The sequence below is a fragment of the Cynocephalus volans genome, chromosome 11 (assembly GCF_027409185.1).
Source record: "Cynocephalus volans isolate mCynVol1 chromosome 11, mCynVol1.pri, whole genome shotgun sequence".
In the NCBI taxonomy this organism is placed as follows: Eukaryota; Metazoa; Chordata; class Mammalia; order Dermoptera; family Cynocephalidae; genus Cynocephalus; species Cynocephalus volans.
Genome location: NC_084470.1, coordinates 36,390,884 through 36,403,313, shown reverse-complemented (window position 1 = coordinate 36,403,313; position 12,430 = coordinate 36,390,884). Strand labels below are relative to the sequence as shown.

Genomic DNA, 12,430 nt, shown 5'->3' with positions numbered 1-12,430 from the left:
GTGTGAATGAGAATCGGATTGCTGAGTGTTACAAGAGATGGCTGATTTGGGCAATCCCCACCCATCCTAGAAAGAAAACAGAGGCCTGGAGGCAAGGATTTGAACAAAAGATGACAAGGAGGAGAATCCAGAGCTTTAGGGGGAGATTCTAATTTTCTTGTTATCTCAGTGCATGGATATTTTGACACCATTTTTAACTATTCAGAAACTTATTTTCTGTAGGGTGGAATATAGGGCATTAATTATGGGTTACTGACAACGTTACCAGCATAAATTGAAGCACCATCAAAGCAAAGCACTTACACCTAGAAATGGTCTCTGCCAGATGAAGCAAAGTCAACCTAAAGATGAATTTAAATGTTTAAGTTCAGACATACTAGGACATAATAGAAATCTAGTTTTTCTGATTACAAATTAAATTTTAAAAACCTCAATAGTGTCTCTCTCTCATGAGAACTGGTAAATTTGAGCACAAATCAGAGTAATCTTACCTTTGGAGGCTTGAAGGGATATTCTGGTGTAAAAGTGATATCGAGGAAGAATACACCACCCTCATACACTGAGCCTGGAGGCCCTAGAATGGTTGATCTCCATTCGTAGATGTTATCACCTTTGGGACCAGCACTGTGAAATAATACATCAACAGATAAGTTGATGGTGGCACCATCCCAATTTTTATAGAGCAGCAAAAAAGGGGGAAAGATCACCTCTCTTCCTTCTTGTTTAATGCGTAGATTTGCTTCACAAAACAGAAGTATCTTTCAGATAGAATTTGATGCAGAACTGCAGCAAACTCATCAGCCCTTGGTTAAGTACATTTGTTGATAAAAGAATGTTAAAGCCATTCTAAGCCTACTACTTAACTGTGAATAACCAAGAAACTTCCTTCAATTCTTAAACCTCTCCTTGACATAGAAGAAAATGTAAATAATACTTTTTTAAAGAGAAACATTTTAGCACACAGAAGCTAAATTAGTGACAAAGGGCAGGAGTTTCTGCTCAGAGCTACATCATTTCTTATGACCATTTTAAGCATAAAAGTTTCAGTTTCTGGCCCACTGACTGGCTCTTCTTCCTTGTTCTTCTATCTCCACAGTCTTACCCTAAAAAGAATCTAATAGATGGCGGTACTTTTTACATTATAGGCCATGCTAGGTGGAAGGAGGAGGAGAATGATGACAAGTATCTAATTATAAGTTGCTCAATTTTAATTACAATATATATTAAATTCTATAATTGGGCTGTAGCTGGAACATTATTCCAACCCTGTTATCTGTTAAATCACTGCATCATACACTTGGTTATACCATAATTTGGCCACAGTACCCTTTCCAAAGCATTGTGTTGGCTTCCAGATTATTTGTGTATTCAAGTATATTAATAAACAAAATATTCAAAAACTTTACCCTCCAATTCTAAAACCTATGAAAAGCTTACTAATCTTCCCAGTCCAGTAAGTAGAGTACTCTGGTTTTGAAAAGAGAGAAAAAGACAAGATGCTTGGGAAATGGTCTTGGTTATTAATTTTAAAAGACCTTCCCACAGCATGGCTGTAACATGGGTACAAGACTGGCTAACTTACAAATTTCATCTCTGAGACTTCTCAAATCTTCACTAGTAACAGCTGCTTCAGGAACAATGATGTGCGTCAGCCAAACCACAAAAAGGTCTGCACCTGGAGAGACCTACACATCCCAGTCAACCTTAAAATCATTTCTACGGAGCAGGCAAAACTGGTGTTGCACATAAATGTATGGTGTGAACTGGACTTACTCACTTATTGAATGTCCACGTGCTAAGCAGAATGATAAATATCAGGGGGTTTTGACACTGAACAAGACAAACTCCTTGTCTTCAAGACACCCTCTGCTAACTGGTTAAAAATCAGGTTCCATTCCTCCATAAAAGAGAAAGAGGAGATGGGGGGCAGGGGAACAGAGGGATAAAAAGCTTACCTGTGGCCCTATACTTTACTGAAGCCACAGATTTTTTTAGATTTTTTTTCTTTCAGTCTACTATTTGGGGTGGGAGAAACAACAGAAAAATAGGTTAGGGCAATGAGCTTACAACAAAATCTAGAAAAGACGACCTCCTACTTTTACATAACATCTGACCATAAGTTTCACAAGGTGGTATATACAGGCAAAACTCTTAAGTCAGTTCCCTCCCTCTAGGAACATGCACTAACCTCTCCAGTGAAAGGCTACTGTCCTTACTGCTTCATATCCTGAGGTTAGAACTGGTCCTTGGTTATCAGAAGTTTACCTACTCACCTATATGTCTGCATCCCCCCAAAACTCATATGAGATCCTAACCCCCAGGGTGATGGTATTAGGACGTGGGGCCTTTGAAAGTAATTAGGTCATGTGGGTGGAATTCCTTCTGAATGAGATTAGTGTTCTCCTAACAGAGACCGCCAAGGACTCTAGTTTTTCCCCACCATGTGAGGGTATAGCAAGAAGACAGCTGTCTGGAAATCAAGAAGCAGGTCCTCACCAGGCCTACTTAAGAGTTTAGAATATAGAGGGATACCCAAGAATCTATATTTACAAAGCTCCCCCTGGTGATTATTAAGCAGGTGGTCTACATGTGTGAACCAATGGTACAGGTTACTGGAAGTAGGACAACCAGTTAGGAACATAAGCTTTAACATTTTTACAGCTTGTCACCTGTGATATAACTAGAACTCCAAATCAAGATCGCTACTTTGCTTTCAGTTTGGGTGTGAACTTTTCTGAAAGTTCAGAAAAAAGTATGGAGAAAGGGAGTTAACAAATCAAGTACATAACAAATCAACAGAACATAATTATACAAGGGTTCTTCAAGAAGTTCAGGGATTTTGTATTTTAATTCTATTTTTCCATGAACTTTCTGAAGTACCCTTGTATAACAAAGAAAAAAAATGTTACTACACTTCTGTTAAACTTCAAAAATGGAGAATTTAAGGTGGGTTATAATAAGAAAATTAAGTACTAAGTGAAATATCAAAATCATAAAGTACATAACAGGAGCCCTGAAGAAATTCAACAGTGGGAGGTCCCTAGCCTTTGGGACTTTGGGAATTACTGTGAAGGGTCTGAGAATCCACTGGAAAGACCAAGCATTGTTGCCTGAATAAAAACTTTAGATATTTGCTTAAAGCTGCTATTGGATGAATTTGTGTAGCTTTTTGTCATATGCATTTTCTTAATCAGAAATTAATAAAACAAAAATTAATCTCTGATACAGGGGCCTGCACATTTTTTGTCTTTTTTTTTTTTTTTAAAGTTCTCACTGGCAAAGTTAGAATCTACTTGGTCTGGAAAGTGGGCAGACAGTCCCATCCTGGGTGGTGGGGGACAAATGTTAACGACTCCCAGAAGGCCAATGTCAAGAAAACAGAGAAGAGATCTTCATGTGAGGCTGTTTGAGGGAAATGGTCTATTCAAGCACCCCACTCATTTCTCGATGAAACGACTAACTAGGTTTACCCCCACGGCAGCTAAGTATGTCTTTACTAACTTTCTGTTCCCTCCTTTAGCAGAAGACACTTTTGGTTCCACAATAAACGCCACTTCAATTTCAAACACTGAAGTATACTTTAGAATGGCATGTAAATTAGTTAAATTATTAATCAATCTAAATGATTAGAAAGTATGGAAAGCACTGAATTGGGAAATGGGGGAATAAAATTAAGGTATTTAGGAAAAATGGGAACAAAAAAATACACTTCACAATTTCTGCACAAAGTTGACCCTGCTAGCCTTTGCCTGGGCACTTATTTTGATTGTGATGCTGTAAACTGAGTCATCTGTTTTGCATAATATGACTTTTAAAAAATAGCCAATGATTTTAGAGAACCACTGGTGCTATAGGAATTAGTTTGAGACTGTAGCCTTTTAAAAAACAACCACCACCACCCATTGATCCCTGTTTGAAGATGTTGAAATTTAAGTGTGATTAGAATGTTTACATGAGGCTGTGACTGAGAAGGCAAAGAGACCATGACTATCTATGCCTTTCATATTTTCTTAAACAGAGATTTAGGGTTTATTTGTAACCAAAACCCTTTTCAAAATAAAAGTCTAATCCGTAAAAAAATGTTTTTGCTTTGTATAAGAGTTTTAAGTTTCTTTCTTCTAGTCAAAATAAATACTGCTATGATATACATTTTAAGAAAAATGACAGTCATTTCTACTTTGACACAATATTTTTTTATTTCTATAGTGGCTTCTGACTTCATAAACACTTAGAAACAGGGACCGTCATGAGCCACAACAGGCTTCTGTCAGTACAGGAAGGTCTGTCTGTCTGTTGACTGATAGGCAACATATCTCCATTGTGTAAACTCAATAACAAGGACTCTAACCTCTGACAGCTTTTGCTACAACCCTAGAGACTTATCTTCTCTCCAGTGACCACTGGACAGGGTGGCTACAGATCTTATGCCTCGTCAATACCATTGGTGATTATACTCATACGAAGCAAAAAAACTATCAACTGGTAGTAACTTTTGCTTAACACATACAGTTTTAAACAGAATCTGAACAGTATAAAATAAGCCATTAAAGGTATAATCCTAAGAAATTACTAAAACCAATTGTAAAACACTGTCATTAGAACAGTCTTTCTAGAATTTGATGTGTTCCCTGGATTGACTTACAGTTTTCCAGGATTGTTCCCACAAGGTAACATTTAAGTTTTTTTCCCCCTCATTTTTTATGGTAACATAGTCGACTGTACATATCTGTGGGGTATGAGTTGAATATCAACATTGTTTTGTTTTAAAATCATGTTTTTGTGAGTCCTGCCCATTCCCATTCTCAATACTGACAGACTACTCTGCTATACTACTGTTTCAGTCAGAAACCAAAGTTGCATTTCAGTTTTCAAATGGCATCACTGATTTTTAAAAAACATCCTAAATCAAAGTGAAAAGTAGAATCAATTTCTTAAAATTGTATTTCTACCAAATCAATTTTAAAAATTTTTATTGAGAGGACCTTTGCCTACAAACATATGAAACACTAATTCAGATATTATTTTAGGCATAATTCTAAAAAGCTTAATTATCTGCTCTCATACCCTAGACAAAAGTGAGGGGATGAGAGGCTGGGAAGACAGGAAGGCAAGAAACATGCCAGACACAGGCATCTGGACAGCATGGGAGGTGAGAGTGAAGAAAAGAGCAGTGTGGCAACAACGTGTCAGCATATTTCAAAAAAGGGCAGAGGCTTGGGAATCAATTGAATTAGAAGGTCAGTTCTACCTACCTAAAAATGCCAAGTAATTCCTGATAACATCCCACAGTACAATGAGTAATGTTTCATAAAAATAAAGAATTGGCACTTGGAGTAAGCTTTATAATCAACCCCAGAATACCAGATGTGGCAAAGACTGCTGCCAGTTGGCTACTCCATGTCTATTCTGCTTTTCTTTGTGAAACTTCATAATAAAGCAAGTAGTCACTTACATAAAGTACGTCATTCAATATCACAACCCCCCTCGCCCCAAAGCTCCCATATTTCAATGGCAGCCTTACAGCAGTGATTCTCAATAGGGGGTAATTTTGTATTCTCCCCGCCCAGCGCCCCCCCTGAGATATCTGGCAATGTGTGCAGTCATTTCTAGATGTCAAAACTGGGAGGAAGGGTGCTACTGGCATCTAATGGGTAGATCCCAGTGATGCTGCTGAACATCTACAATGCACCAGACAGCCCCACAACAAAGAATTATCTCAGCCTAAAACATCAATAGTGCCAAGTTTGCTCAAGGTTAAGCTAGTAAAGGGAGAGCTTCAATTTGAATCCCTCTTGTCAGACTCCAATGCCCATTCTATTATACTGTTCTGTGCCGAGCACAGGAAAAAAAAAAAAAAAAAATCAACATATATAGTTATTATCATTAAAAGATCTGCACAACCCTAAATATCCTGCAGACCTGCTACTCAAAGTGTGGTTCCTGGACAAGCAACATCAGCATCCTTTGGGAGTTTGTTAGAAATGCAGACATCGGACCCAATCAGTTTGCATTTTAACAAGATCCCCAAATGATACTTATGCACATTAAAGTTTGCAAAGCCAGCTACGGAGGACATTAAGTGGCAATGAATATCAACTCTACTTTCTAATTTTCTAGATTTAAATTACCATTTGTTCTATCTAACTCTCTCCTCCCCTGTCTATAACTCTTTGCAGTATGAAACATTTATCAACCCTGGTAATGCTTAGCTCTGTTAAGACTATAAAAATCCATACCAAACACAGAATTTAGAAAATGTTTATTGGAAGAAATCCACAATCAAATCTATATTCCCTAAGACAAACACAATACTCAAAATCCATTCTTGATTTACTCTTCTTTTGCTAAGAAATTCATAGGGAATATAATGAGCTATGAAGGTAGCAACCTACAAGAGAAAACCCTCACTCACCTCCAACAATGCTCTCCAAATAGAATACTCAAAGGAGTGAAAGCTGCCTTCTCCATGAGATCTACTTAGCACATCTGGGGGAATTAAAAAAAACAAAAACAAAAAAACTACTTCTCACTCTCAGCATCCCTTCATAAAGTTTAGCCATTTGTAACCTAGAAGTGAGTGGCAAAAGGAATTTGCAAAATCAGAAAAACTCACTAAGGAGACTAACAGGCTAGTTGATACAGTTTGGTGAGTGCTATTAAAAAGCAGGGCAACCAATGCCATAGCCCTAATAACTAAGAGGCCTCCTCATACAAACTGGGGGAAGAGGAAGGGAAAAGGGTCTGGTACTGCTAGGGATCTACCATTCAGGTTACTCTTGGAAAGAAATTGTAGACCAAGGGCCAACCTAAAGGTCTCCCCAGAAAGGCTGGTGCCCACAAAAGAACTCACATCAGAGGTATCCAGTATCTAGGCAGTTATACTGGGACAGAGTGGCACCAAATAGGGTATATATCTTCCTAAATATGGGAAGGAGACTAACCTAGGCACTTAAGATCTAAAACAATGTGATCCACTGAATGGCCTTCCCAACAAAGCCCCCACAAGTCCTGTTGTATCAACACTGAGGAAATGATTGCTACTGTCTTCCTTCAACAGAAGGTAGATAAACCTGCAAAGGAATTTTTGATCAAAACATTTCATGAAGCACAAGGCTGTTTGTGGCCCATGGAAGCTGCAGAGCTCATTTTTGAAATATGTTCCAAACCAGAAAGAGAACAGATTTGTCTGTGGATATTTACACAGAATGCTATAGTCATTTTGGTGCACAATCTCTCTTACATCAGATTTTAAGTCTCTAGAGAGCAGTAATTTCCCACACATATAACAAGGCTTGGCATAATAGTAGTTAAAAATATTTAATTAGATAATCAAATACGTATCACTGCTTAGGATTACACAACAGTGTTTCCAAATTAAATGAAATAATGAAAACACCACAAAAGCTCTATCTTTCCCAGCTAGTCATTCAAGTGACAATCCAGCTCCTCTGGAAATTTACATTCCAATATGGAAAAATAAAAACAGATGCACACAGAGTAAGGACACAATTTTAAAAAGAAAACTACTTCCAAGATAATTTGTAAGAATTAAGACACTTCAGTAGAGGGTGGTTAAATTATGAGTGTTTTTAGTAAACCAAGCTAAGAAATCATGCTTTGACTTCTGACCTATCAGTATAGCAGTGGAGGCAGGTACCAAGCAAGTGAAGTGACAAACTAGTTGCATGTCAAGGGTCTGAAAGAAGTGGAGGTGGAGGACATAGAAATGATTAGAGAGAATAAAAGACCAGCAGCCCTTGTGTCTCAAAGGCCATTTTTCTAAATAGGTTGGTATTCAGGATAAAGGTACATCAGACAATAGCTCTTTTCTGCAGGAAAGACATAAGCCTGACTTAAAACAATTCTAATTTGCTCTTTCCCCTGTCCTCAACCTGCATCCTCTTTCCAAGGCTTTGGGATCTCCCATCCTACATCCAGCTCCCTATAACTTCCCTCAGTACAGAATTCACGTGAATTTAGAGGATAAAGATGCCTTCAGCTAAAGCTGGCATTTACATCACCAGGGAAAGGTGAGGCGATTTTCCCAGCACCCTTTCAGGGAGCCCATAAGGGCAAAACTATTTTTGTAAGTCTAAAACATTATTTGCCATTTGTACTCCCATTCTCTCACAATTGTACTGTGAAGTTTTCTTGAGACTGCACCAGGTGTGAGATGGCAAGAGTGAACACAGAAGCAGATATGAAAATCCAGCTGCTTTCTATTAACTCAGACGTTAAAGAGATTTGCAAATATGTAAAACAGTGCCACTCTAAGTTTTTTTAATTTTGGAAAGTAGTTATTTTCATATGTTATTTATATTAATGTTTTTATTATTTTTTAAAAAATTTTAAGTATTTCTAATGTTTCTGTTTTAATTTTGAATGGAGTAAAAATCCATAATTATTAACCATATAACCAAAAGCTCCTCGGGTCCACAAAAAATTTTAGAAGTGTGATGGGGTCCTGAAACCAAAAAGATTGACCACCAATGGGTAGATTACGTATTTTTTAATCATATTAGTGCAACTGGCTAACCATTTAAATAAGCGTTTTATTCTTCCACCATACATTAAAAAATGTAACAAAAACTAAAAACTAAAAATTTAAATAGAAACTAGAAGAAAATATAAATGAACAGTTTTACAGTTTTGAGAGCAGGGAAAGCCATTCTTGACTACCTGTAGCAGAGGCTGTCAATGCCTCACCCACATCCCTCACGGTTCCGGCACGCTCTGGCTAATTTTGAGCTACCCCTATCTGCACATCTGTGCCTAAAGCTGTTCTGTGCATGGCAACAGGCAGAGTACAGGTAAACTAACGCCCTGTGGGTTTTATAACACTGTCTACAGATTCTTTGAAATTCCTGCAAGATGTAGAGTCTAATTCCCCTCCCTCTGAGTATGGGTTGGTGGTATTTACATCTAAAGTGATGCAGTGTGACTTCCCAAGCTAGGTCCTTTTTAAAAAAGGAGAGATGGTTTTCCCCTGGCTCATGTGCAGCTTTCTGTCCTGTCTGTCTCTTTCTATGCACCTTGAAAACCCTAAACACCATGTAAGAAGTCTAGCTACCCTAAAGCCTACATACTGTAGAGACCACATGGAGAGACCATACAGAGTAATGAGAATGACCTAAGAAGCCCCAGTTGTTCCTGTCCTCATCTATTTGAGTCTTCCCAGCTGCAACACTGGACCAGACAAGTGAGTGAGAGAGCCATCAAACGACTCCAGCCCCAGCCTCTATAACTGCCTGAGAGAGCCTGAATGAAAACCATCCAGCTAAGCCCAGGCCCAGTCAAGCTCCAGATCTGGGAAAGGTTATAGTAATAGTGAATTGTTGTTGTTTTATGCCATGTAGTTTAGGGTGGTACTTTCATGCAGCAATAAATAACTGAAACATTCCCTCAAGAGCGACCCTCAACCAGTAACTGATTATATGTGTGGGATAATTCAGAGGCAAGTACTTTACCCAGTTTCCCAGAGTTTCCCCATAGGCAACTCACTGTGGGAGCTAGCTTAAGGCACCCTTTGTTGACCGTGCCAATGTCCCAATTCTTCCTTTTTTTGTACCTCGAAATAAACTGGGTACTTGTATTTGAATTCGTACTTTGAGAGTCTCCTGGGAGGAACTAAAACTGAGACACCACTGAAGTTCTCTCTCTCTCTCACACACACACAGATGTGTGTGAACAGATGTGACTACATAAACATTGAAAATCCTTCAAATGAAGACACCATAAACAAAGTTTATAAAAAGGTGGAGGGGAAGGTATTTGTAGTAGATGATTAAGGGTTACTATCTTGACTATAAAACATTTAAATAAATAATAATAAATGGATAAAGTACACAGGCGTTTCTCAAAAGTGGAAACCCATATTGAAGCAAATTCTCAATCTTACTTAGACTCCAAGAAATGCAAATTAAACACTGTGGTAACTTTTACCTATTAGGATGGCAAAATTTTCCAGCATACTCTTTGATACAGAAATTCTGCTTCTTGGAACTTATCCTAAGGAAATAATTGGACATTTGCACCTGGCTATAGTATAGGAAAATTTATAAGGACCTTACTTACGTATGATGAAAAAAATTCAGGATGAGTTAAATTATTGATAGGAGATAGGTTAAATAAGTTGTGGTACAACCATATACAGCTCTTAGATGATACATATATACTGAACAGGGAAAGAAATCCATAGTGTACTATTAACAACAAAACCCACGAGGTTCCAGTATGCAAAACAACCTTATTTTTATGATATATAATGTAACCAAACTGTTAATAGATGAGATGCAATGGGGATTTTTTCCTTTAAACAAATCTGAATTATTGAAAGTTTAAAAAATAATGACCACGTGTTACTTTTTTAAAATAACAATGTATTTCCATTCTGAAGAACAAAACAGAGGGTAGAAGAGATGGAATCTACTCCACCTAGTGACAGAGAAAGTAAAGTAATAAGAGAAAGTAAAAGTAACTGGTTACCCTGGGGGTTAAGTCGCGTTTCTGCCAATGCTTTAAGGGTTTGGGTGTGGGGGGGAACTGATACTCAATCTGGACTATCAATATTTTCACTCTAGCCATTTGAATCTTTTGGTTTATTTAAGCCCAGTTTTCATCATTTTTTAGAACAGAGTTGCTTAGGATCCAAGAGGAGACTTTTTGACATGTTCATTCCTTTTCAGGGCCCAAAAACACTTTCAATAATTTTTCATATACTGCATCTTTGGGTGAAAATCTAAAACAATCATTCATAGAAAATGTTTATGACTGCTCCCATTCCCAAATATAACCCTAAGAAAATCGTAAGTGACTGCAAGGGATTTGGGTCTCCTGTGGCTCTGTGGTCACAGTAAAAAGCAGATTTTGGCCCTATGATAAAAGCTTCCACTGACATTTAATTTGACAATTTAGGAATATCTAGACTGAAGAGACACTGTCTTGCTGTCTTGTCTTCTCCCCTGTCTCAGTTCAGGTGATCTTTCCTAGCCTCTTCTTTCTATTGTGTGCTCAGACATGGAGCTGAGAGACTGAATCTCAAGATTCAAGGACAGACTACAAACCCTGCAACAAGTGTAAATCAAAGGGCTTAAATGGACCCCAACAGCAGGATGTAAATTCGCTTTCAAAACAAGGCAGGAGACATTTCTACCAAAAGGGGATGCTCCTCCTTCCTTCTTTAATGCAGAAATACCAAGCGTTCACTAAGAAAGATGTTCAATTTATCTAAATAGTCAAAACACATGGAAGACCTGAAATGGATGGATTTAACTGTGTGTAAATTGCACACCAATAAAGTTGATAATAATTTATCCAAATATAAGCAAATAAAGTTTGAATTCAATTCTCCAGAATTTATTACATGTAGATTTGTTCTGACTTAATAGTTGTACATTTAAAATATCATTCCAAGAACCAACATAAATCAAAGACAGAAAAATACCCTACCTTCTGCAGAGAAATATATAATTTTCACAATCCTTTCATAAAAAGGAGGAGTTAAAAAGCAGGTATAAGGGGCCGGCCTGTGGCTCACTCAGGAGAGTGCGTTGCTGATAACACGAAGGCCACGGGTTCAGATCCCGTATAGGGATGGCCGGTTGGCTCACCTGGGAGAGTGTGGTGCTGACAACACCAAGTCAAGGGTTAAGATCCCCTTACCAGTCATCTTTAAAAAAAAAAAAAGCAGGTATAAGAATATGACACTACTTTCCCCAGCTCAGAAGTTAGGCTGGTCCCAGACATAGTCCAGGAATTCAGATCTACTCTATTCCATTCTAGTTCACAGTGGCACTGGGAGGTCCAGCAGTCATTAGAATGACCTGCACTAAAATGTGAGGTCAACCCCTGCTTGAGGATACAATATCACCCACTGCTCAACGCTCTGAAGCTAAAGCCTCTGCAACCTCTTTGTTCCCTCCTCTCCATTGCAGGGTCTACAACTCAGAACCACTATGAAATAACAGGGTCAGGAGGTAAGGAGCTATTTACTGCAGTTGGGAAGTCACTGGCTTCTTTCTTGGCTCCAGCTGGCCTGGAGAGAAAAGGGAAGGCTGTTTATATTTGCATGAGACTGAATGAGTGAGGCTAGGCCTATACATAGTCAAACACAGGGCTAGGTTGGAAGGGAGGGTCTTCCTGCTTCCCCCCCCCCATAAAATTAATTTACTTATTTTTATAAAAAATGTATAACACCAGCACCTACTTTTAAATCCGTTAATTCATGAAACCATTCTCTTCTGTAGAATACACACTGACACTGAAACACTTTAGAGAAATGTAATGGCTATCTAGAAAAAATTAGTTTTGACTGTTGTATTCCCTCCATACTTTGTGTGTCTGAACACATAAAAGAAAATTAAAAATTTCAAACATTTTATATTCAGCAATTTTTTTTTTAAAAGTAGCGTTTTCCACTGCTATGGTCTCT

At 38.0% G+C, this 12,430-nt stretch overlaps 1 protein-coding gene across 1 annotated transcript in view; it reads right to left on the bottom strand.

The window, feature by feature from the left end:
- Positions 1 to 12,430, bottom strand: part of UBE2E1 (ubiquitin conjugating enzyme E2 E1) — a 64,851-nt gene that overhangs the window by 2,773 nt on the left and 49,648 nt on the right. Inside the window, exon 4 of the mRNA XM_063114354.1 lies at positions 492 to 624. Within this exon, the coding sequence (XP_062970424.1) occupies positions 492 to 624 (133 nt within the window). The remainder of the gene's footprint in view (positions 1 to 491; positions 625 to 12,430) is intronic.